Genomic DNA, 22,789 nt, shown 5'->3' with positions numbered 1-22,789 from the left:
TAGCTAGTAATATTAGCAGCAAGAGGAATTTAGCAGATGGGATAGTACTGGAGTAGGTGGAGACAGGCTGAGAATAAGGGTCTAAAACCATGTTTCAAGTGTCTCCTTTTTATATTATATTTAAATACTAAGTAAAAAGGCACACCTTTTTTCCTGCTCATCCCCTCCTGAATTGCCACTATAGTTTAACATCTTCAAGTATAGGATGTCTTTATTTTCTATCATTTTAAAGATTAATGTAAAAGTTTTTGAAAAAAATGCAAGTGCATAGGGAAACACTTGAAGAAAACAGAATGGGGAAAGAATACATAGAGAACGGCTATTTAAATGTAGTGCAGCTGCCACAAATAATTTAATTTGCTGAACAGCACTCGAATGGTGTATGCATCTTTTTACAAAACTTTGCAAGTATGTAGGTAATAATGAATTCTGTAGAAGGTACTTTTAAACATTGTTTCTTAATAGACTTATGACATGTATTTCTTTGGGATTTTCTCTATATAATTCTGTTTGCAAGACAGAATATTTGACTATCATATTGTAAGATTTGAAAGTTACCAAAGCTACCAACTTTCAGTTGGGCTCTCTAAGACTCCTTTTTAAATGAAATGGGGGTGCATGTTTACTTTTTTTTACCGTGGTTCTCTGCTTTTCTCCCTCAGCTGGGATTTTTTGTCTATGTTCTGTGTGTTTATGTTCTGGTTTCTACTGCAGCCAAATATCTTTTTTTAATTAGAGACTAACAAATAAAAGGACTACTGGAATTTCTGCTTAACAATCTGCTGGTTGCTCTGTTGTTTCAGCAAAGCAGCAGATGAAAGGGAAAACTACTTTATTTATTTATGAAGATTCGGAGCAAAATGAGGCCTGGTTTTGGACTGGGAGTGGATTGTTAAAGGACATAGCAAAATACGCGTGTCAGCCTTAAACTTTCACCCCTTCCTTATAAAAGCAGGAAATTCCCCAAATTTTGCAAGGTATCTCTTGCTTTACTGGGGCTTTTAAAAATAACTTCCTTAAGTAACGATGTACTTTCCTTGAATAGTTTTCTGTTGCGGAAAGCCTGGAAGCCTGGCCTCGGGCCGCCGAAGCGGCTGGCCTCGCCGGGAGGAGGAAGCAGCCCCGCTGCCCTGCTCCCAGGCCAGGTGCGCTGGCGGGGCGCTGGCCAGAGCGGCTGGCGCAGGCCCGGCTCCAGTTCTGCCCGCCGCCTCAGCAGGCCCTCGGGGCCAGGCTTCCCGTCGGCCGCTCGGAAAGAGTTTTGCTGGCTTAGAGCCTGGAGCGGGGCGTTGCGGGGAGGAAGCTCGATGCTCAGTAAGCGGCTTTGGGAAGTTTTTAGAGGCGACAGCAGCCCCGCGGGGCGGGACGGGGCGGGACAGGCCGCGCCGCGGCCCCGGCGGGCGGCGGCGCCCCGCCCGCGCGGCGCCGTTTCCACGGCAACGGCCGAGCCGCGGCCGGCGCGGGAAGATGTCGGCCGGGGAGCCGCCGTGCGGGGCGCGCTTCGCCTTCCGCGCCCTGCCCCAGAAAGCCTTCCCCGGCCTGGAGAACCGGGACACCCAGGACCGGCTCCTCAAATGGTGGGAGGGGGGAGCCGGTTGGTCCGTGCGGGGCTTCTCGGCCCCGCTGGGTGGCGGGGGAGGGCAGGAGCGGGCTGCGGGGGCCGCGGCAGCGCCCTCAGGGCGCCCGCTGCGCAGCGGCGCCCCGCCTCTGGCCTGCGTTTTATCTTCGTTTATCCTCCTTTTCCAGAGTTAGACAAGACCTATTTCAGCTTCGTGAAGTTCTTCCGTTGCTGTGTAAGCAGCGGTTTTGCTCCCCGTACTCCTCCTTGGGGCGTCAGGGGGGATTATAAGAATGGACGATAGAGAGAGGAAGAAAAATGTGTGTAATTGTCAGGAGAGGAGGACTTCCCGTAGTGTATCTAGACAAGTTTTCAGAGTGTGTTTTCAAGTTTTCAGTGTGTCTGCAGAATAATGCATCTCCTGTTTCCATTTCAGGTCCATGCAAGGCAGGATTGCAGCACAGGCATTCAGTTTTGACCAGCCATTTAAGCCCTATCTGAAGGATGAATTTGTTATGGTAGCTCTAATTCCTTTATATTTAAATTCACTTCTGTATGTGTGTGTATGAAATTATAGCTATTGAAAACCTGCATAATGGAAAATATTGTAGCAATGTTCACTCGCTGTCTTGCTGGAAGTAGGTGATTTAGGTGTGGTGTTCAAAGTCTTATTTTGTGGATTAGCTGTATTGTCCAGTGAAAATATTTCAGTCTGTACTAATGTTCCTCTCTTTTAAGAGGGAACAATTTAGTCATTCAAGCCCAAGAATGGAAGTCTGAACTGGATGCTGATCTTGGCCACCACATTTGATGTTGGGGAAGTCCACACAGGGATAGGTTTTTAAACAATATGTACATTTAGTACCCTTGGTAACAGCTATTCTTGCTTTGTCACAGTAACTGTACTGGGCAATTAGACATGCATGTGTACCACTTTCTGAAAATGCAAAATTTTTGAACTTATTGTGCACCATTATTTTACACTAGAATTATGAATTCTCAATTTTTTGAGACTCAGTTCCCCTGCTGACTTATGTTGTACGTTTTTGTTGTCTGCAAAATAAAATACCCCCATCTGTTTGAAGAGGGAAAAAACTATCATCTGTAGTTTTAAAAGTGGTGAATCTTTCTCTTTTAATTTCTTATGTGGATCCTATCCCAGAAGAAGAATTCAGAATTCCCTGACTGAATTCACTTGATGTTTTAAAGAAATTCACTGGAAAACATTTCAAATAATTGAAGTTTACTAAAGATGTATTACGATTTACCCATCTCAAGCTTTTCTCTTTTGAATTAGAAACATAAAAATACCACTGTGAAATGAAGAACTCTGAGTAGTTGAGAATTAATTTAAGAATAAAGGGACCATTACATTGCACAGCTTAATCTGTCTATATCCCAGAGAGGTGATGCGGAAACTGAAAAATCTGTCATTTTCCCTAGCAACTTGTTCAGTGATTGTTCACTCTGGCTGCATATGTATGTATATGTGTGAGCTTTCTTAATTGGCTTATCTATCATCTTAAATTTGACAGTTACCAAAATTGTTATGCATGTCTCATTTTTTGTAGATAAATGAAAACTGATAAATTAATAAGACTGACCATTTTAAATCTTAATGTGGAACGTTTTCTCCAATCCTTCATTAACTTGTGGATTTCTTCTGTACCTGTTTAATCATTTTTGTGTGTCCCTACACACCTACAAGCTTTACCTGCCTTTTCGAAATTCAGATATTGCATACATAAATGAAAATTATCTTGAATATATAAATAAAGGCACTGGCTACACAAAGTTACAGAAACATGAATTTGGTGGTATGATATTTTGTATCCAAACTAAAAGTTCTACTTACTGATTGGATAATTTATTTTAAAAATATCAAAGGCAATGTATGATTATTTTATGTCTCATTTCATTAACTCTTATCTCTTACTTGAATTTTATAGGCATTTTTTAAAGATCAAAATGTGAACTCCAGTTTAAAGTTGCTCTCAGCTTCAGGACAGTGGACTACATTGGGTAAATTTCGAATAAATTAATATTAAAGAAAAAGTCTATGTTATAACTATTTTCTTCTAGCTTATCATTTTGTAATAATGGTAATTCATATAGCCATATCTTCATCTGATTGAAATATCTTAAAGAGTGACTTCTTTTATTAAACAATAGGAAAGATTCTTACTTACTTTGTTACTAAAAAGTTAAGTTTTACACTTTTTTTCCCTTGAACCTGGTACTGATCCATACATCAAGCTACTGGAAGCATTTGTAAATGGTCTCTAACATCCATTTGACATAGTCATGTTGTATCCAGACATAATCAACTGGGCAGTATTCATGGAACTGCTATCTTATTCAGAGGTGATACTTGGAGAAAGACACTCTTTATGGATGCAGCCATGCTCCTTAGAGGAAAGTGAAGATTATTGCTCTATTAAAAATTGAAGTTGAGAGAGCAGAAGTTAAATAGAGCACACTCCTGAGATTGCATAAATACACTATTTGTGCAACAAGAACAATCTAGCTGCAGGAAAAGAGCTGTGTTGCTCTGTTTGTAATTATGGCATAAGGATGTTTTCTCATTTGTCGCCATATCATCTAACTGCTTATAAACAGTAGGTTATATCTGTAGATGTAGATGACACATTAAAGGAAAAAAAGACCAATCAGATATAGCACGTAAGCTTGTGGCAGTATGTTGTAATTGTGTTTTTGATTATGTAAATGAAAGTGTTGAAGTTTTATGCAAATTGTGTGTGATAATGTAATGGGATTTTGTGCATAATAAGAACTCTCACATCACCACAGTAGTTTTCCTTTATAGGTATATCTAAAAAGGGCATTATGGGAAGCCCTTAGTTTTTCAGTTTGCCTGTGAATAACTTTATTGCATGTAAATATTTAAGTAAACTTTGGGAATTTACTTACTTTTAAATTTTTACTCTGGAATTGGTGTAGGTGTTCCCCATTGTATACTGTGGTGCTTGCCACCTTTTTGCTAGCAAAATCTATTTTCCTATGATGCCGTATTGGGAATGTAAAAATCATTGAAACATAGAAGATGCAAAGTATATCTCGAGTTTCCTATCAGGTGCCACTTTTTCATTCTGGGAAACAAAAAGAAAATAAATACATTTCAAAGCATGGTCAAACCTTTCCCTTTTCCTGCTTTGGGCAAGAATCTTCTTAGACTATCTGTTTAGCTTGTGACTTGCTAGTCCCTATGTGAGGAAGGTCAGTAGGTTACATACTTCATGTTAAAAGCAAAGGGTCACTTGCCAAGTATCCCAGCTTCTTAACTCCTGATTCTTCTGAGTCTGTATTAGCACAAAGGTAATGCATTTTATTCTGAGGACTGGAAGGGCTTCCTCTCTAAATCCTGAACAGCTGGTATACCCCATTTGCTCTTAAAATTTCATCTTCCCATTCTTTGCCTATTTTTGGTGAGGAATGTTGGCACATTTTTCTATACTTAGTCTTCATGTGCATTTTTTAAAAATATAGTAAGAATAAGCTTTGAGGGGGAGGAGGTACAAGATCATACTCCAGTATTTTCTTCTTAGGATGTTTAGTTAATCCACATAGGCTATTTACTTGTCACTGTGGAGTAACTTAATAAAAAGTTGCTTTTCTTGCAAGAAGATTGTGAAAATGGCTTTTTTTTTCTTTTTTGCTTTTTAGAAAATCTGAAGAAAATGACATAATCTAGGATTCAATTTTATTCTCTTGCAAACAAAAAATACTTTTTTTTTTGCAGGGGGGAGGTATTCATGATGCATAGTACGATATGTGGGGTATAGGTAGATTCTTAAAAAAACTTATTCTCCCTATCTGTGAACTTGGGCAGAACATGTTTATGTATCCACATCAACAAAGCTGTATCTTCTTTGTAAGATGCTGTCAGCATTATATAAAATATCAATGTAGTATTACCTTACTAGAGTGTTTATAATCCTTTTGTTTTCTTCGGGCTGCAGTTCATTATTTCCTCTAGCTAAAATGATAAATTATCTTTCTTTAGAATCTAAGTGGTCCTGGTTTCACTTTAGTGTTTATCTCTACCTCTTCTCTTTTACTTGCCTATCTCCTTTCCTTAAAATCTAGATGTTCTTTACTGTTCTTCTCTTTATTCTCATTCTCACCTTATCAGACCCTAATGTCCTCAGTCTCCATCTGTTAGATCAAAAAGTGGCATAAAACTTGAGGTTCCCCAAGTGTGCAAACTGTACTCCTGCCCCCTCCACCCCACCATATGCTGCAATCCCGGATAGAATCCGCAATAGTACCTTGTCTAAGGGACTCCAGCTTTAATAGGAATTGAAATACAACATTTTAGGTAAAGAGTATTCTGGGATGGAGTACTTTATTTGATTAGACAGATACTTTGTTTTATTACGCCTCCGCACACCATGATTTTTTGCCTGTTGTCATAGGGATATACTTTCCCCTTTTCCTGGTTGCTTCCCAGAGTACCTGATAGTTCTGTCATGTGCTTTAAGCATCCCCCTTGTCTCTTCCTCTCATTTTTCCAAAACGAAGGCAGCAAAATAAACATGATTTAATGCGTATCAACTTACATATTAAGTCTTGCATTTTTAAATAGCTACAATGAAACGTAAATAGCAGTTTTCCTTTGACATATTATTGGCCTTGCACCTGTCAGCAGTCTCAGGGCAGCAAGAATGTATCTGCTTAAGCTCAATTAACACTTGAAAAGTTATCTTCAAAGGTACAGGGATACTGTCTTTTCCTGTAAACAGAAGTTTAGTATTTGCTTAGGAAAGACTCTTATTTGTCATATGTGCTTCAAGTTCTAATGATTTCTGTCTTTAGAATGAAGTTTAAAAATATTAAGTCAGCAGGTTTTCTAGACTGCTGTTGCAGGTTTTCATTCACTAAAATTTTAGATGTCATTTGAACCAATAAATTGTTGGTCTACACCTTTTGCTTCTAAATATCATCTTTTTAATACCTGATCATTAAACTTGCATTATATGTGTTCTATATTTAATTGTTTTTTACATAGTAGGTTACGGGAGGTTTTCCTGAGGTATAATTTTTTTCTTAAGCTTTAGAGAAATTCTATTTTTCTTTTGTTTTCATGTTTAAAATATGGAGGTGACAACTTACAAATAGATAGGGGAAATATATCTAATTTGAGATTTAGCTCCCCCTATTCGTTTAAAAGCATACTGGCAACATTTTATAGATTTTGCAGAACTAGCTGTTTTAAGAAGTTCTCCTTCAGTACTTCTCAGTTCTTTGTTTTCCACTCACAGAGTTGTCACAGAACTGTTAAGACATAACTTCTGCCTATTTTATTGCTCACTTTACAGTGTTATTAGAACTGGTTACTCTCCTCCAGGAAATTCTGAATCTCTAATTCCCAACCTTACCTCTGAATGGAGAATAGGAGTTTCCAGCACGTTCAACCTATGTTGAATACATATATTGAACATATACATTCAACATACATATACAATTCAATATATTGAATTATTGAATATATATGTATTCAATATACATATACAAGTATATTGAACGTATACATTCAAGAACATATACAGTTTTTCTAAAACTGATGGATTTTTTCATAAAATCTTGTTTTGGAGAAGAATGTGACTCCTCCTCCTCCTTTCCTTCCACCCCCGATAAAATCCTAACAATGTGAAAGCCTATAAATAGCTGAATTTCTTACACTTTGAGCTCTATAACTGGAAAATTTTAAACGTCCTTTGTTTCAGGTCATTTAACATTGGATGCTACTAATCTTGAATCAATTTTTGATTTATAGGTCTTTCCAAAATCATTCCTGTGTTAGGGGCTGATTCAATTCCTATTAAATCTTTCCTAAAATTTCTGTTTATGTGAAGGGGAGTCTGACTGAGAACTAGAAATTAGAGGAGTCTTGGGTGAGGGAGTGAGAGGAAGTAAAAGCAAATAAAAACCCTTTAGTGACATTTTTCTAAGGTTTGGGGGCTCCAAGTCATATTTGTTTTGACTTGCGATTTTTATTTTATATTTGGATTATTTTTTGATAGTTACCATGTAGACAGCTAAGAGAATGTCCTGTACAATTTCTTGGATAATAGGTACCTTTTTCTGTAACCACACATGTAAATGTGAAGCCAAGCAATTAAATAGCATGCTTTTTCCTATAGTTGATTTCTTTGCATCCTATTTTCCCAATAAATTAATTGTAAAATTTAATGCCAGCATTTTCAGCTTAAGTGCAAACACATTTTCAAAGAGTCAATTTGTAGATTTTTTTTTTTTTTTTTTTTAAGAGTGATCAGCTAGGTGGGACTGATTTCCCAGGTTTAGATATCGAAATGCCAGCCCTGTTCAACTCATGAATAAATGATCTCTGTGTAATGATGTGTGGGAGAAGTCCTAGGTAGGGATTTTGGGGAGTACAGGGGAAGAGAAATGTTAGGCTATGCTATACTTGCAAAGATTAAAATCAGAATGGAGTATCACAGATTTGTGCTCTTGAAAACATTACAGTGTGTACATCCCTTTTTGACATGTTTCTGTTCCTGAAATATTGCCATCTAGAGTGAAGTTTGGACTTTTTCAGAGTATTATAAAATACTACAGGCCATCTCCAGTGACACGTGATGCCTATGCCTGAGCAAGGTGATCAAGCCTCTGTTGACTTGCAAGCACAGAAAACAGACAAATGACAGAAGAATGTGCTCTCTACTTAATAGCTGCAGAGAGAACACTCATAGTTTGTGCAGGGAAGCACTGACTACTCTTTTTTTGGTAGAATTTTGAAATACGTGATACAGCTAAAAAAGCTTACAGTAGTTTTGTAAGCTACAAAATAGCTTTACAAAAAGTACGGATATATCACTTAACATAAAGAATTGTGTCCGTTTTTAAAAAGCGTTAAATTCCTTTATTTTGTGAGGAGTTAGTAGCAGTTAGTGACTTTTGTACTTCAAATGTGGTGTTTTCTCCTCAGATTCTTTACGGCTTAATTTGTGAAATTATGATGTTCTAAGGTGTGGTGTTGAGTTGCACATTGTGTTAAGTCTATTATTTGTTTTGATTGATGGTATTGCCAACAGAGGGAGCAAATGCATGAGCCTTTGTGTAAGGTAGCATTCAGATGGATTTAATATTTTCTTTGTCCTTGTTTCTTTCTTAACTTTCTTTGCGTTTTTTGAGGGGCTTTGTGATTAAACGTTTTACCTATGTGATCTTTAATGTTTTTTATTTTTAATTAGTATGCCACAGAGAACCATTTATAGAAGTTAATTATTTTGGTGTTTTAGCAAATTATGAATTATTTTGAAACCATTAGCATGTGGAAATTCTCCTGTTCTATTTAACAGAACAGACTTGAAGTGAAGCTTTCCTATTGTATTCTAGGTTCCAAAGTGATAAAAATTGAAGCTACAGTAGTGCCATGTACACAGATTTCAATGTCATTTTTTGATCGTCTGTACACAGAAGGAGTTGTTAGAGAAAATGGACATATTGTGAAATGTTATTATGACTATTATGATGATATTCTCATCTCTGATGAATTAAGAAAGGTCAGTATAGCACTCAATAGTTTCTTATAAATGTTCATACTCTGTTAGGTACTGTAAAGACACTTTTTTCAGCCTTTTTTTTCTTTTGATATGTGCTTTTCAATGCAAAAATAGAGATCTATAACCATGTGAAATAAATGACTGAGGTACTCCAGTTCTCAAGTGTGTCAATGCAATTGTTATTTTTCAGTTGGTCTCTCTTTTCTGTTTGGGTGAAGGGAAAAGGTAAAAGCTTCTTCTCCTCATCCTTTTCATAAGTAGTCACTACCTGGGAAGAAAAAAAAATGCAGCTCCTTTTTTGCCTAGGAGGGAAAACAAGTGGTGCCAGTGGAAAGTTCTTCTGATACCCTGAGCTGCAGATTCACCCTTTGTTCTAAATAGTGTATAAAACTGAAAGTGCTTAATAAGTACATCCTGAAGCTTTCCTGGCCAGGATCACATGTGAAGGTATTTAAGGAAAGGCATCTTCACATACTTTGAACTGAAACAAAGGAGAGGAAACTATGAAAAGGGAAATAACTTTGAAGTGACCACTGAAAGACGACCTTAGTTTTAGGGGTCTTTTGGAGGACTATGTAGGTAGTTCAGGTTGATGATAGGAAACTTAAAAGAAATATAATTTTTCTGTTGATTTGCTTCTTTAATGATTGTCTCCCCTTATGCTTTAATGGTTTTTAACTACGTATATTTAGTAGTGTTCACTTTCAGATAACATAAGCTCAAATAAATGTAACTTTATGAACAGGCCTGCAAGGTAAAAATTGTTTGGTATGCTACAGTCGAGGTGTTAGCAGATTATTTTGAAAAAACCTCTTGAACAGTGGCACCTTCTTAATCACCATGTCTTCATTCTAAGTGTTTCTTTTGACTTCATAAGCCCAACCAATTTTTTATTACTTATGTTTGTTTAGTATTAGCAAAGCACAGGCTGGGAGAACTGGATTTTGCTCTTCCTTGTATATATAATCAACAGAATTACTTAATAATTACAGAGTTGCACTCATTTGCACTTGGCAAACCCTTTGAAGACAGTGTATTTGAGCCAGTGACACTGGTTACGGGATGTGGCTTGAAAAACCGGTCTGTCTTGTGACATTCTGGGAAAAGGACAGAACTCAAACTCATATTTGAATCTCAGATTTGGTTTGTAGACTAGCAGTTCAAAGTACTATGTATGTACTTATAAATTGGGTGTATTGAGTTTTTTTTAATTAAGTATATTTGATGTCAAAAGCAAGAGGTGATGTTTAAAACGAGCTGTCATTAGGGTTTTAGTCCCTTTTTGTCTCCCCTCCCCCCCCCCCCCCCGGAAGGGGTGCGTATGTCTGCATTTGAAAGTTGAAGGATTCACATCTATTTGAAATGAATGTGATTCCCAGTCATAAGACTTAAGACGCAGAAAGAATTAGGCATCACGATCTCCCAAAAGCTGCCTCAAAGCTTTAGGTTGATTAGCCAGCACCCTGGAACGGTAAACTGTAGGGGGCAGCCGACTGTCTAGTCTACTAATAGAGAGTAGACCTCAGCTGCAGAACTTTTCGTTTTTTTCCCCTATCTGCAATGTCTTCTCCTCTTGCTCCCACAGGAAAGGGATTGAGATATGCATGAGGTGCCATCAACAGCAGTTGCTGCCCCAACCCTTTTCTGCTTAATTCTGTAGCGATGTTATAAAGATGGCCGGAGTGTGATAAGCTTGAATCTAGCTTTGACCCATTTGCATCTGTCTGTATTGGTATCTGCAGTTTGGCTGATGTGTCTCAGCCATTTCGTAGGTATTCTGAGTAACAACTCCTGTCTAGCCTTGCAGTGGGCAGTGCTGGGTCTAATCTAGGGAGACTTCTGCATTCATGTAATATTGTTGCAAAAGCCAGGTGGGACATATGGAGGCAGCAGAACAGCATGTCCAGCTTATGCTCGGAACATTCACAGCGTCTGCAGTCAAGAATGGTGTGAATATGCGCGATTGCCTCTTGATTCCCATAGGAACGTGTGATAACAGATGTAGTCAAAGTTATCAAAGACAAACTAATTGGCAGTGATTGACATACCAAATATACCTAGATTATTTTCAGGTTATTGATTGTTTCATGATCATAATGAACCAATGAATTACAAGACTCTTGAAGAATCTCCCCATATCTCTTGTGGGCACAAATCTGACAGCTGATAGTTCTGCTATTAAGATTTTATATTGTATCAATCAACTGTTAACATGATATTAATTGCATTGCTGGGAAAAGAATTTCTACTTGGAGAAAAGTGGTTTTTTATTTCCATTCCTATTTCCTATATTTTATATGAACATAAACTCTGTTTAATGTACAGAAAAAGACCTGTATTGTGTATGTATTTAATCTCAAAGCAATTATTTAGATATTATATACCTGAGTTACCTTTTTTTTTTATATTCTTGTTCCATAAGGCCCTGCTTCTAGAAGATTCAGACCATTATGACTTATTCAGTCAGTCAGATCGCAAGGAGTTTCTATTTTGTCTTTTTAAGCATCTTTGCCTTGGAGGAAGTGTCTGTCAGTTTGAGGATGTACTTGGCCCATACTTAGAAACTACAAAAGCTTTATATAAGGACTTGGTAAGGTAAGTGTTTTTGGTAAGTAATTTTATACAATTACATATGCATGTGCTGTGTGTAGACACTTGGTGTCAATTTGTATAAATGCTGTGCATTACTACTTTGAAAATTGGGATGTTTCAAGCTCATTTATGTTCAAGTATTAAAATAACCTCTAACAGTGATAGCACTTCAGTGGCAAGATATGACATTTAATGGCACAATTTTAATGACAACTGTCCTAACTAAAAACATTTTACTGTATTGCAGATATGGTCAATGATATTTTATAATTCATTCCCATTTTAGAAATTTTTGTTTCTGTAATCTTCTACTGAAAATATGGAATGCTACTGGAACTAGATTGTGTTCAATTGTGTTCAGTTGTCATTGATATAATTGCAACTATTGGTCTTGGTCTATATATCATTTTGGACTATTTTCAAGCTTTTTGTTTAATATTAAAAAAAGGAAATACTTTAATTGATTTTTTTGATCTTTAAATGTTTTATTCTAGCTGATTATTCTTTTTTAAAAGACAGTTGGATTTTGCCATTCTCAGGTCAACAAATAGTACAATGACACTAGCAGTGTAAAGCTAAAGGATTAGAATCTGGCTGTTAACGTAACATGGTTGACTAAAACATTTTTGGCCCAGTCTAATCAATGAATTCCAAAAAAATCCATATATTTTTTGCTTGAGATTAGAGGTGATTGATCACAGATGACAATTCAGAAAAATCTGTTTTTTTTTTCTGTTTTGCAAATTTCTTATTTCCCAGTTAGTGGGAAATGGAGTGTAATTAACAGTTATACAAAGACTCATTCCCAGCTGAGCTAATGAGAACGTAAAATTCATCAACAATATTACTAAAATTTAGCAGTGTTAAACTTTGCCACCTACAGTAAGTATAGGTGGGGATAGTATGAAATACGGTATCAGGTTGAACAATGAACACAAAAGCAGACCTTTGATGTGTGGGATAGTACAAGAACTCTGGTAACATGAATACTAAGGGATGCACTGAAATGTGCAATACAAAGACTTCAAATTACTTAAAGTAGGAATTGTGATTTTTTTCTCCCTTAGTTGTATTTGGTATGGTGTGATTACCCATTGTTATTTCATCTCCTATTTTAAGACAAGCAAATTAAAAAAAAACGTGTAAGATATAATCATCACTGAGTTTATTCTTAAAATGTCTTTCGTTAAACTTAAGAGTAAAACTTAGATGTTTGAACAGAGATACAGTGAAAATAACAGATCCAGTGATTCCTGCTCACTTGAGTATTTCTTGAATTCTGTAGCACTTCTGTAAACGTAACTTGCTGAAATAAAAGCCAGAATACTTGGCTCTCTTTTTGGAATTTTTTTGTGATACTTAAACAAAGAAGCTTACAAAACTAATTACCTCTAAGCAGCTTTCAGATTTTCTAATTGTCCATACTTTTCAAGGTGCAAGTTGATTCAGTCCTATGCTGTTTCCCAGAATCATTTAAAATCAATGATTAAAGTAGCAGTAGAATAATTTACACTTAAATAAGAAAAAGAGAGAGAGAAAGAGAGAAACTGAGTGATAAAACCATTCCAAGAAAATTTTGGAAATAACTAACTTGTATTACTGCATTTATTAGTTTGGATATTGTGATTAGTCACCAATGATTTGTCGCCAATGATTTCTTATTAATGTAAACTTCATTTTTGGCATTATCATAATATCATACCTAGATAGAAATCAACTTTATTCTTCATAAATACACAATATGACAGAAAAGGATTTATCAGTTCATCACTCACCCTCCCTTTTCTTCTAAATAGTTCACTCTGCACTTGAAACAAGCCGTTTGCTACTCTAATCCATGGCCTTAATTCACTCTGCATTGATTACAGCTGTTTCTGATCTTGTGTTGTTAAATGACCTATGACAAAGTGCCAAATCTAATCAGTTCTTTCACTTTCTTCCTTTCTTTTACTGTTTGGTTGATTTTTTTTTTTTCTAAACAGGTTAAACCTTTGTTCTGAAACACTCTTCTTTGCTTTCATATTTCCTTTCCCTACAATAAAATCTGATCAGTATATTAAGTAATTCTTTATTATAGAAAATTTGCATCTGCCAAAATCTTGCCATAGTTTCATCTTGCTTTCATGATTTGCATTTTCTATCCCCTCAACCTTTTCCATGTTGATTCCTTCCATATTTCTGTTTTTTTTTCCTCTGTGTTTTTTTCTCATGCCTACTTCTTCTTTCCTTTGTATGATATTAGGAAAAAATCTTTCAAGGTCCATTACGTTGTTTGTTTTTTTTTTTTCCAGTTGTCAGCTTTCATTCTGTTCTCCAAAGTTTTAAAATACATGTGTTCACTTCACCTGATATAACTATTCACCTGCCAAGTACCTCTCCATTTCCTTGCCTATAATGTCTATTCTCTCACTGTCCAAGGGAGATGGTGTTTACGCTTACTAGCTATTGAAAAAGCCCATCACAATTTAACTAGATCTTTTATCTTTCTCTCTTGATATTAAGTCCCTTGACAATCCCATCAGAAAAGCTTTCAATCTTGACATTTCAGACTCTGCTTTCTCTCCCCCTTCACCATCACATTTGTCTCCTGCTTTCTGTTTTTCCTCTCAGCTCCTAGTTTATCCAAAGTGGTGGTGGTGTTCTGTTACTACCTTCCTAGGAGAGAAAGCCAGTGAAAGGATAAGCAATGTGGCTCTAGTGAGGAACTCTCATGCCATAGTCTTGACTTATTTAATTTCTAAGTTCTGGTCTATGCTGTCCACCATATCACTTCATTTTTGTAGAAATTACACTGGATAATAAAGCAAGGAGAATTACTTACTCATGGCCTCTTATTTGCTGTAAACTATTGCACATGACGGTAATGGTCTTGTAAATTCTGTCTACCAAGCACTCCACCTTCAAATTCTTGTTGAATTGTTCTTCTTACATTCTTCTGTTCTAGACTGTTATCCTATGTCTAGTTTCTTTTAATCATGGATTGCAATCTTGTTGGATATATCTTATTGTTTGCAAAGTAACATAGAAAAGTTACTATGGTATTAAAAAAAAAAATCTGTAAGCTGCATTACATTGAAGTTTTAATTTTTAAGTTGTAAGCATTCAGAACACTTGTGTAAAGTATATTTTTGGTTTAGGCAAAATTAAAGAAAATATTTACATGACAAAATATGTTAGTTAAAATATACTGAATGAATCTTTGTGATCTCCTACACTGATAATTCTATACTTAATGCCTGATTTTTTTTTTCTAATGATGTCTCTCCAAGATGACAGCTGCTATGGTAGCTTGTACTCACTGTTCCCTTCTCCTTCCATGTTTTCTACACACCCTTTCTCCTGTAAGAAATCAATTTATCTGAAGACACTGAGTTGCTCTTTTTGTGTTTGGAAAGCCTAATAAAATATTGCCAGTGAGGTTAGGATATAAGTAGAACTTAAAGTGAATTGAGAGATGGTGAGAAAATTTGTTCTCCTTAAAAAAAGACAATAGACAGACATTATAATGATTAAAGAATTTCTATATTCAATTGGTAGTACAGGAAATAACAGTTTGAAAGATCAAACAGTATTTTTATGGGAATATTATCCTCATCAAGAAGACAAGTTAGTTTTTTCTAAACTTTTAAGGAAAAGTACCAAACAAGTATGTCAAATATAAAGGCAAAATCATGGTTTCTTTCAAGTCAGCAAGAAAAGTCTCATCTGATTTTGGCAGATACATTATTTTGCCCTAAAAATTAAAGTATGTGAAATAAACATTCAGTCTAGAAAGTGACCTGTAGGAAGCTAACCACAGGGGAAATTTTCCCAAATTCTAGGCAATGGAATAAATATCAAGACTTGTTCTCTGTCACCCATTTCCTTGGAATATCCTAGGTATATCTTATAAATAGAAAGATTAAGAAATCAGAAATAGACAGTTGTAGTTTTCAGACAAAAGAATGTGAGCCAGAATAAATTAAATACATCTGAGGGTTGATATATTTTGAGGTTTATATTTTGAGGTTGATATATTTTGAGGGTGGTGATATATGCTAGAAAGTAGTCATCCTGCGAGCAGCCCCCCTCTACCTTGTTCTGAAAGTTGTCATTCTCTCAGCAGAGATGGTTAAACAGCTTCTAAACTGCTGCAGTTTACAGCTCAGTAGGTTAGCATAAACGGACATCCATTTTAGTTTATCTTAATATGCTGGGCTGTAAACTGCCATGGTTCAGAAGCTGAGTCATGAACCAGTTGAGCTGTCCCTGCTGGGAAGGCAGTAATCTCTAGAGGGATGGTAAGGCAGACAACTGGGGCCAGTACCAGTTTCAATAGTGTTGTCTTCATTTACTGCTGAGTATATCCACATGTGAGTTACAAGAAAAAATTTTGAAGCCTCATTACTGACTTACTACATGAAAGATCAGCGTCACAGTACAGACTTAATGATACATGACTGTCACTGCAGATGAAATCAGTAAATCAAAAAGTCAATTTTTTGACTGGGTAAAGAGATCGAATCAACAAAAATGATGGTTGATTTGGGTTTTGTTTGTTCTTCTTATAAAATAAATCTTTGCAAAAGCAGTGATAATAAGGGACTGCTGTTGTAGAGAACCTGGAGCTCTTGTGGTATACAACTGGACTTTAACAGGCATCCTGTAGCCATTCAGCTATATTGGGACCTTTCTTAGAAATTGAACTCGTTTATGATACGGCAAGTTTTGAGCTATCCTTTTCTTACAGCTGTATGATGGAGTTTATAAGGCTTAGCTATTCCACAGTGAGTTAATGAAAATGGGAATCTGTGAAAGTAGATACAATGGTACAAGTTACACGATCTAATTTATGAAGAAATGTAAGCATCACTTAAAAGCAGACCTGAGGAAAAATGAGACATTTAAAAATAATTAAATATAATATGCGTTGAGAAGGTGTTGAGATGTCTGGTCAGTCTGCAATAATATCTTACCATTATTAGTAATGATAGAAGAAATAACAGTTTTCACAACAACTACAGTCTATAAATATCATGATTCAATAATCATAATAGCATTCTAAGATGGCTAAGATAGGGAAAAAATGATCTTAAAAACATAATCATATATTAATTAAAAATGAACTATCATCTGCATTTCATTACCAGTACTACTGCTACTTTTTGTAGTCTGTAGTAGATACCATCTGGTTTCTTTTTTTTTTTTTTCATCTAAAAATGTGTAAAAATTAAGAAAAATATTTTAACAAAATCATTAGCTAAATCAATTTGATTATATAGCAAAGTACAAAATTTATATTGGAGTCATCCAGGCTTGGGTAATATTGGTGTGATTTAGTAGTTGAAAACTGAAACCAATCCAACCCAGATGACTAGATATACTTTCATTCAATAGTTTTCAGTAAAATGTTACAATATCTGCGTTATCTAGGAGTATCATGGCTTTTCATGGTCCATGTGGCACAAGCTGAATTTTAACTATTAGCATGAATATGGTAAAATTTGAGCAAGAATATGGTGCATATGTTCAAAGATTATTTATTAAATGAAATAAATATATGAATATAATAAAATATAACAATATATAAATAATATAAATAATTATATATAAATATATAATATATATAATAATAAATGAAATAAAAATGAAATAAATGAAAAGAAATATCTGTGGTGTAAGTATTAAGCTTATATTATTTTCTTGTATTTCAGTGTTCAAAAGAATCCAGAAACAAAAGAAATAAGCATTACTTCTACTGTCTTCAGAGTGTCTGCATATGTAAGTACTAGTAAGTTTTTTTTAAAGGGTTATTTTTACATAGTTGTTGCCATTCTTTATTCTTGAACTTGTTCCTTGATCTCATGCTGCTTTTACTCTTTAGTAACTCTTCAGCAATAGTCACCACTTAAAGTTTTATTTTTTAGCTCGCTAAAAATAGGTTTACTGGATTACATTTGAAGTCATGATCATTATCCAGAAACTTGTTTATGAAAAAAATGTATCTCTAGGTCTAAGTAACTCTGTATATGTACATGAAACAGAAGTAAGGATTAAGAACCCACTGTTGACTTTTTAGTTCTGTTTTCAGAAATGTTTTTAGATAATTTTCTGAATAGACTATATTGCATCTAATTCTGTAAAGACTGCAAGGCAGTTCAGTACACAAAAGAGACAGAATGGTGAGATAGCTACTAACCTCTTCTCTCCTCCCTTCAAGTCTCATTTATGTGTGTTTTTCTTGCAAAATCATACATTTACCATAAAGATGAGCTTGAGAATGGGCTGCATGTTTACTGGATTCAGTGTATCTGCCATTTAATTGTTATGGTAGGCTGAATTACTCCTAATTCTGCTTAAGTAACCAGAGTGTATAATTACATCAGATAATGTACTCACTTCCAAAAGAAATAGCTGATGTCATTTCAGAATACACAAACTTCCCTGTAGCTTGCTAATAGCCCAGTTGTTCGTCTGTGGGTCATTGTCTTTAACTCTTAGGTGTTATTCACAGAAGACTTGAAATGTTTTCTAAAAATGAACACTTTATGGGTGTATCACAATTTAGCTCATTTTACTAGGCTGCAGGCTTCAAACTGAAAAAGAAAAACAGTAACAGGAAATCTTGCTAACTTGGTATTTTTCTGTTATTACTGTTTTCCTCCACATTTCTGGATCAATAACAGATTCACATCAACTTTGCGGACTTCTATGTTTAGACAGATCTTTTACTTAAGAGCTCTCCTAGATGTCTTTGCCATACATTGAGTATCATCAGTTAAACAAACAAAAAAACTAGACAACTTTCAGCAATGTTTTGAAAACCAAGAAGTGGATGGACAAAATAAAATCCAGTGTAAATACAGAGCATGCCATCTCTGTAGCCTTCAGGGGAAAATCTCTATAGCCTTCAACGAAAAGTAAGGCTTTACTGCAGATTCTGAAAGTAAGTGAGGTGAAGGAGAATTCTGAAGATCTGGTTTCCACTAAAGAGTATCCTGAAAATCTTCTCTCAGAAAAGAGTTCATCCCAAAAACGTGCTTAGACTTAAAACATGAGGTTACTTCAAAATGAAAGGCTGCAATAGATATGTCTGGATTTTCTGAAGGTTCTGTGAATCAGAACTCCCTAAGCTCTGCTTGGAAACTACAGGAATGGCACTTACTGGCGCACAAATGTCTTGTGCTTTCGAGGAAGAGTTCCTCTAAAGAAGACAACTGTATTTCTGCAGTAGATACAGTTTCTAAATTAATTTGGTAAATAGTCAAGAGTGTGTTAAGACAATCCTGATATGGAGGTGCTAATGTATGAGTCTCATTTTGTTAGTTTGTGTCTGAAAGAAATGGACGTAACCTCTCGGCCTGACACAGAAAGAAGGAAGCTGTTCTGGTGAAAGTTGCTTGAGCATCACTTGAGAAGTCAGAATACAGATTTTTTGCAAATGAGATTAATAAATTGACAAATAAATGTACAAGTATACTTGTAAAAGTAGGAATGGTATCAGGAATTAAGAATTTAAATTTTAATTTGTAACTTTATCCTGACACCCCCACTCCCTTCTTATTTTGTTTAAGCTGTGGCTAAGAAGACCTTGTTTACGAAGGAAGCAGTATTAAAAAAAAAAAAAGCCTGTTAAAATCAGATAAAACAGAGAGATGAAGATGGCTGCCTTCATCAATATACTAAAAATTGTGTCTCATGCCTCTTTTCTAACAAATCTGTATCCACAGATATGTATCTTAGTACTGTGAGCATGTCAAAATCAGTAATGGAAACTGATCTGATCTTTGAAAGTGATATTGTATGTTTAAAAAGCAGTTTTAGTGCAGATTTAGTGTTTAAATAGTAAAATCTCTTGATCTAAATATTTCAAGGTATTAGGGTTTAGTTACGAATTTCTGTAGATCTGTTAGTGTCAAAATTCTGTGGACCAGGGCATCACAAAAAAAAATCATTTTAAATCATATGACCACTCTATTGAATTCCAAGCTTCATAGCTTGAATATAATGAAACTTCATTAAATCTGAAGTATTTGGATATTAATTGGTATTTTAGAACTTTCTTTACAGGAGTCTTAACTACAGCAGTTAGAAATCTCTGCAATAAATAGTTTATCCACAAAGTCTCTTTAAAAGCTTGTTGATAAAGTAATGCATTTTTAAAGATGTTCGGTGTATATTTTTCTGCATTATGTTACACATATGTACTCTTGAAATCATCAGCTGATTATCTGTGTTCCTACAAAGATGAATTAAAACAATCCCACTCTGACATCAGTAAATCAATGAAGGGTTACACCAACTCCATGTCAACCAATGTTCAAACTGGTAAAATTCTTAATTCATTGATATGTGCCCTATTACTTTAAAGACAAGAGTAACCCTATGTAAATTCCAGTATGTTTATTCTAAAGTGGTTTAGTTTTTCTTTTTACATGACCTTTTTACTGACTAAAATTAATTTCAGAACCACCATTAATTTCAATTAGATTATATTTATTATTTTCCTGCTATCAATGTTAGTATATTCTGGAATTTCTTGAAATGCCTTGTCACTAAAACTTAGGGTTTTTTTTTCCTGTTTTTTTCCAGCAAAGTTTCAGTGTGTTGTCACTGCTTTTAAGCAGTTAAAAACTCAACTAATGCTGGTTGATTCATTAAAGACTGCAGACATGGGATTTCCAATAGCAATGAAAAATCAGCTTAACTAACAATTACATTTTGATGTTGGTCTTCTCTTCCTTTTTCATGGGGTTAGGTTATTTTTGGATCAAACTCCGAAGATATTGTGATGCTGGTAGTTTGTAAAATCTAACTTAAAACTTGCTCTCTTTAGTGAAATTGAGAATTCAGTGTTTCGTACACCTGAATCCCTACAAAGTACCCAAAGACAGCTAGGTATCTTAAAACTGGAGCCACAAAGCTTGTATCCTGTGTTGCTTAAAACAGAATACTATTTTTAACTTTCTCTATTTCACCGTTTTCAAAAAATGCTGAGAATAAATGTATCAAATCTCTACCTGTCTTAAACAATGCTTTAGGGAGCTGCTTATCTTAATTTAAGATTTATGGTCTTGAATAATTCCTCAAAGGAAGAACGTATAGTATACAGTTCATTCTGTTCTAAATAACATGAGAGAAATTTGGATGCCAGTAACAGCCACTGGCTAAAATTCACAAATTGTCCTTGAAGCAGCAAATGGAAATGAGGTCTTTTCCCTCCAAGTTGACTGCCTTAACCACTAAGATAGGGTGTTACAGTGTTCATGATTCCTTGATTAAGAAAAAATGGATTCTGTAAAGTAGAACAATTTCAACAGCAGAACAGGAGAATTGAGGGAGATATGCTTCTAATCTGGAATATTCTGTACTCTGAGAATTTAAAATTTTTCTAGAGAAAATGGACACTGTACTTAATATGGGAATTTCCCCTGGTAAACAGAATGTCTTACATGTCTTCAAATATTCTGTAAAGATGATGGGGAGCAGAAGGAAGCTGTTACCTGTCTTAAAAGAAAGGTGGTGTCTGCTCATACTTGTTCATCTGTTAGATGTTCAATTACAAGACTGAATGCGTCAAAAAAGGAAACATCTGCTTTCTGAATCCAAATAGGATTTGAAGCAGGTGTCCAGCTTTGCTGCCCTGCCAAGACTGACACATTTAGTGACACACACAGAAGCAGGATGTTGATTTGAAGAGCCTAGTTCTTGTAGTGTTGGTTGTCAGGTGAATATAGTTTTGGGGATAAGAAATTTGGAGTAAAGGGTCTAAATTCTGTTTAAGTGCTTTCTGAATATTGGCAAACAAACATTTAAATAACATTTTGAAAACAGTAAGAAATAAAATTATGATTTTTCTTAAATACAAATATTTCAGACTGAACAGGTGCATTAGCAAATGTTAAGTGAAGAATTATTGATAGAACAACTTCACTTTTTAAAAAAGTGAATCTAGTAGTAATTAGGAGTAATATAGCAGTTCCTAAATATGTTCCTATTTCAGAGGAAACATGATTGGCTCCCCATGTATTTAATCATCCATATTTTAGGCTGTAATTGTATACTTACATTCTTAGATGCTTAATTTTACATTTCCATTCAGGTTATTGTCACTATTCAGAGAGACAGACTGACTTACATATGTGTTGTAATGTCAGAGTCTTAATGGAGATGTTACAGTACTGCTTAAACTCTAGTGAGATTCTTCTATTATGCTATCAAACAAATTGTCACAACTGAAACAGAATGATACTCTGTTTCATAGACTATTCAGATTGCATGAATACTCTCATTGGTATCCATATTGTCCTTAATACTGTTTTCTTTTTTTTTTTTTTTTTTGTCTTCCTCTCAGGATGAGAAAGGCCTATGTTATCCTTCAAACAAAAGCCATGAACAGACATTTGCCTATTTGATTGCGGATCCTTTCAAACGACACGTCCATACTTTGTATCACTGTTTTGGTGGAAGCTTATTTGGTGCCTAGTTGTTAACCTGGTTGTTCCCCAGGTTTGAAATGGGGGTGCTCTTCTTCCTACGCGAACTCCAGTAGAAATTGTGTGGTTCTCTTCTGAGGAAGCACATACTCCTTGATCTCACAAACTCTGGTTCTGTGCTTTATATAGATGTTACTATATGGTTAATGAAAAAAGTTTTGCATAGTTTTTGTACAGTTTTTACAGGCATACTCTCTGAAGCTGTTTGCCTGGCAGTTTTGCTCCCCTCTTCCCTCTTCCGTGTTATCTAATAAAACATTTCTCTACGTGTCTTGTCCCTGCTTATGAACCAGCTCCGTTCCTTCAAGATCCGCGACGCATGAAGTCAAGGAAGGGGAGGCTCCGGCCTCAGCGACATCCTGGCACAACCGGGAGAAAGTGCGTCAGCCGCCAGCCCCGCGGGTCCCTCCGCGCGCCCGCCCGCCGCCCCCGCGGGGCCGCCAGGTGAGCGCGGCGGCCGCCGCAGGCCGCGGCCCGCCCTTCGCGGCACCGGCACCGGGAGCGGGGCAGGGAGCCGCGCCGCCCGCCCGCCCGCTCTTTCCCCGCCCCTGCGGAGCGGGCGCGCTGCGAGCCTGGAAGTCGGGATGAAACTCGCGGCGGGGGGGAGGGGGGGACGA

General features: G+C 35.9%; 1 protein-coding gene across 5 annotated transcripts; it reads left to right on the top strand.

Moving 5' to 3' along the window:
* The first annotated feature begins 1,067 nt into the window (after positions 1 to 1,067).
* On the top strand, positions 1,068 to 22,469 carry CFAP300 (cilia and flagella associated protein 300). 5 transcript variants are annotated; one of them, XM_062577697.1, is made up of 7 exons: positions 1,068 to 1,311; positions 1,992 to 2,073; positions 3,505 to 3,577; positions 8,939 to 9,105; positions 11,528 to 11,700; positions 17,391 to 17,457; positions 22,031 to 22,469. In XM_062577697.1, the coding sequence occupies exons 2-7, from the start codon at positions 1,996 to 1,998 to the stop codon at positions 22,160 to 22,162; spliced, it is 690 nt and encodes a 229-aa protein (XP_062433681.1). In that variant the 5' UTR covers positions 1,068 to 1,311; positions 1,992 to 1,995; the 3' UTR covers positions 22,163 to 22,469. The 5 variants fall into 5 exon arrangements, with proteins under 5 accessions (XP_062433681.1, XP_062433665.1, XP_062433695.1 ...); XM_062577681.1 differs by lacking the exon at positions 1,068 to 1,311 and adding an exon at positions 1,460 to 1,574; XM_062577711.1 differs by lacking the exon at positions 1,068 to 1,311 and adding an exon at positions 1,460 to 1,574 and having other exon boundaries at positions 11,528 to 11,695; positions 22,031 to 22,120.
* The last annotated feature ends 320 nt before the right edge of the window (positions 22,470 to 22,789 follow it).

This window comes from Rhea pennata, chromosome 1, assembly GCF_028389875.1.
Source record: "Rhea pennata isolate bPtePen1 chromosome 1, bPtePen1.pri, whole genome shotgun sequence".
In the NCBI taxonomy this organism is placed as follows: Eukaryota; Metazoa; Chordata; class Aves; order Rheiformes; family Rheidae; genus Rhea; species Rhea pennata.
Note: the sequence above shows the minus strand (reverse complement) of the source record. Positions and strands in the feature narration are given on the sequence as shown.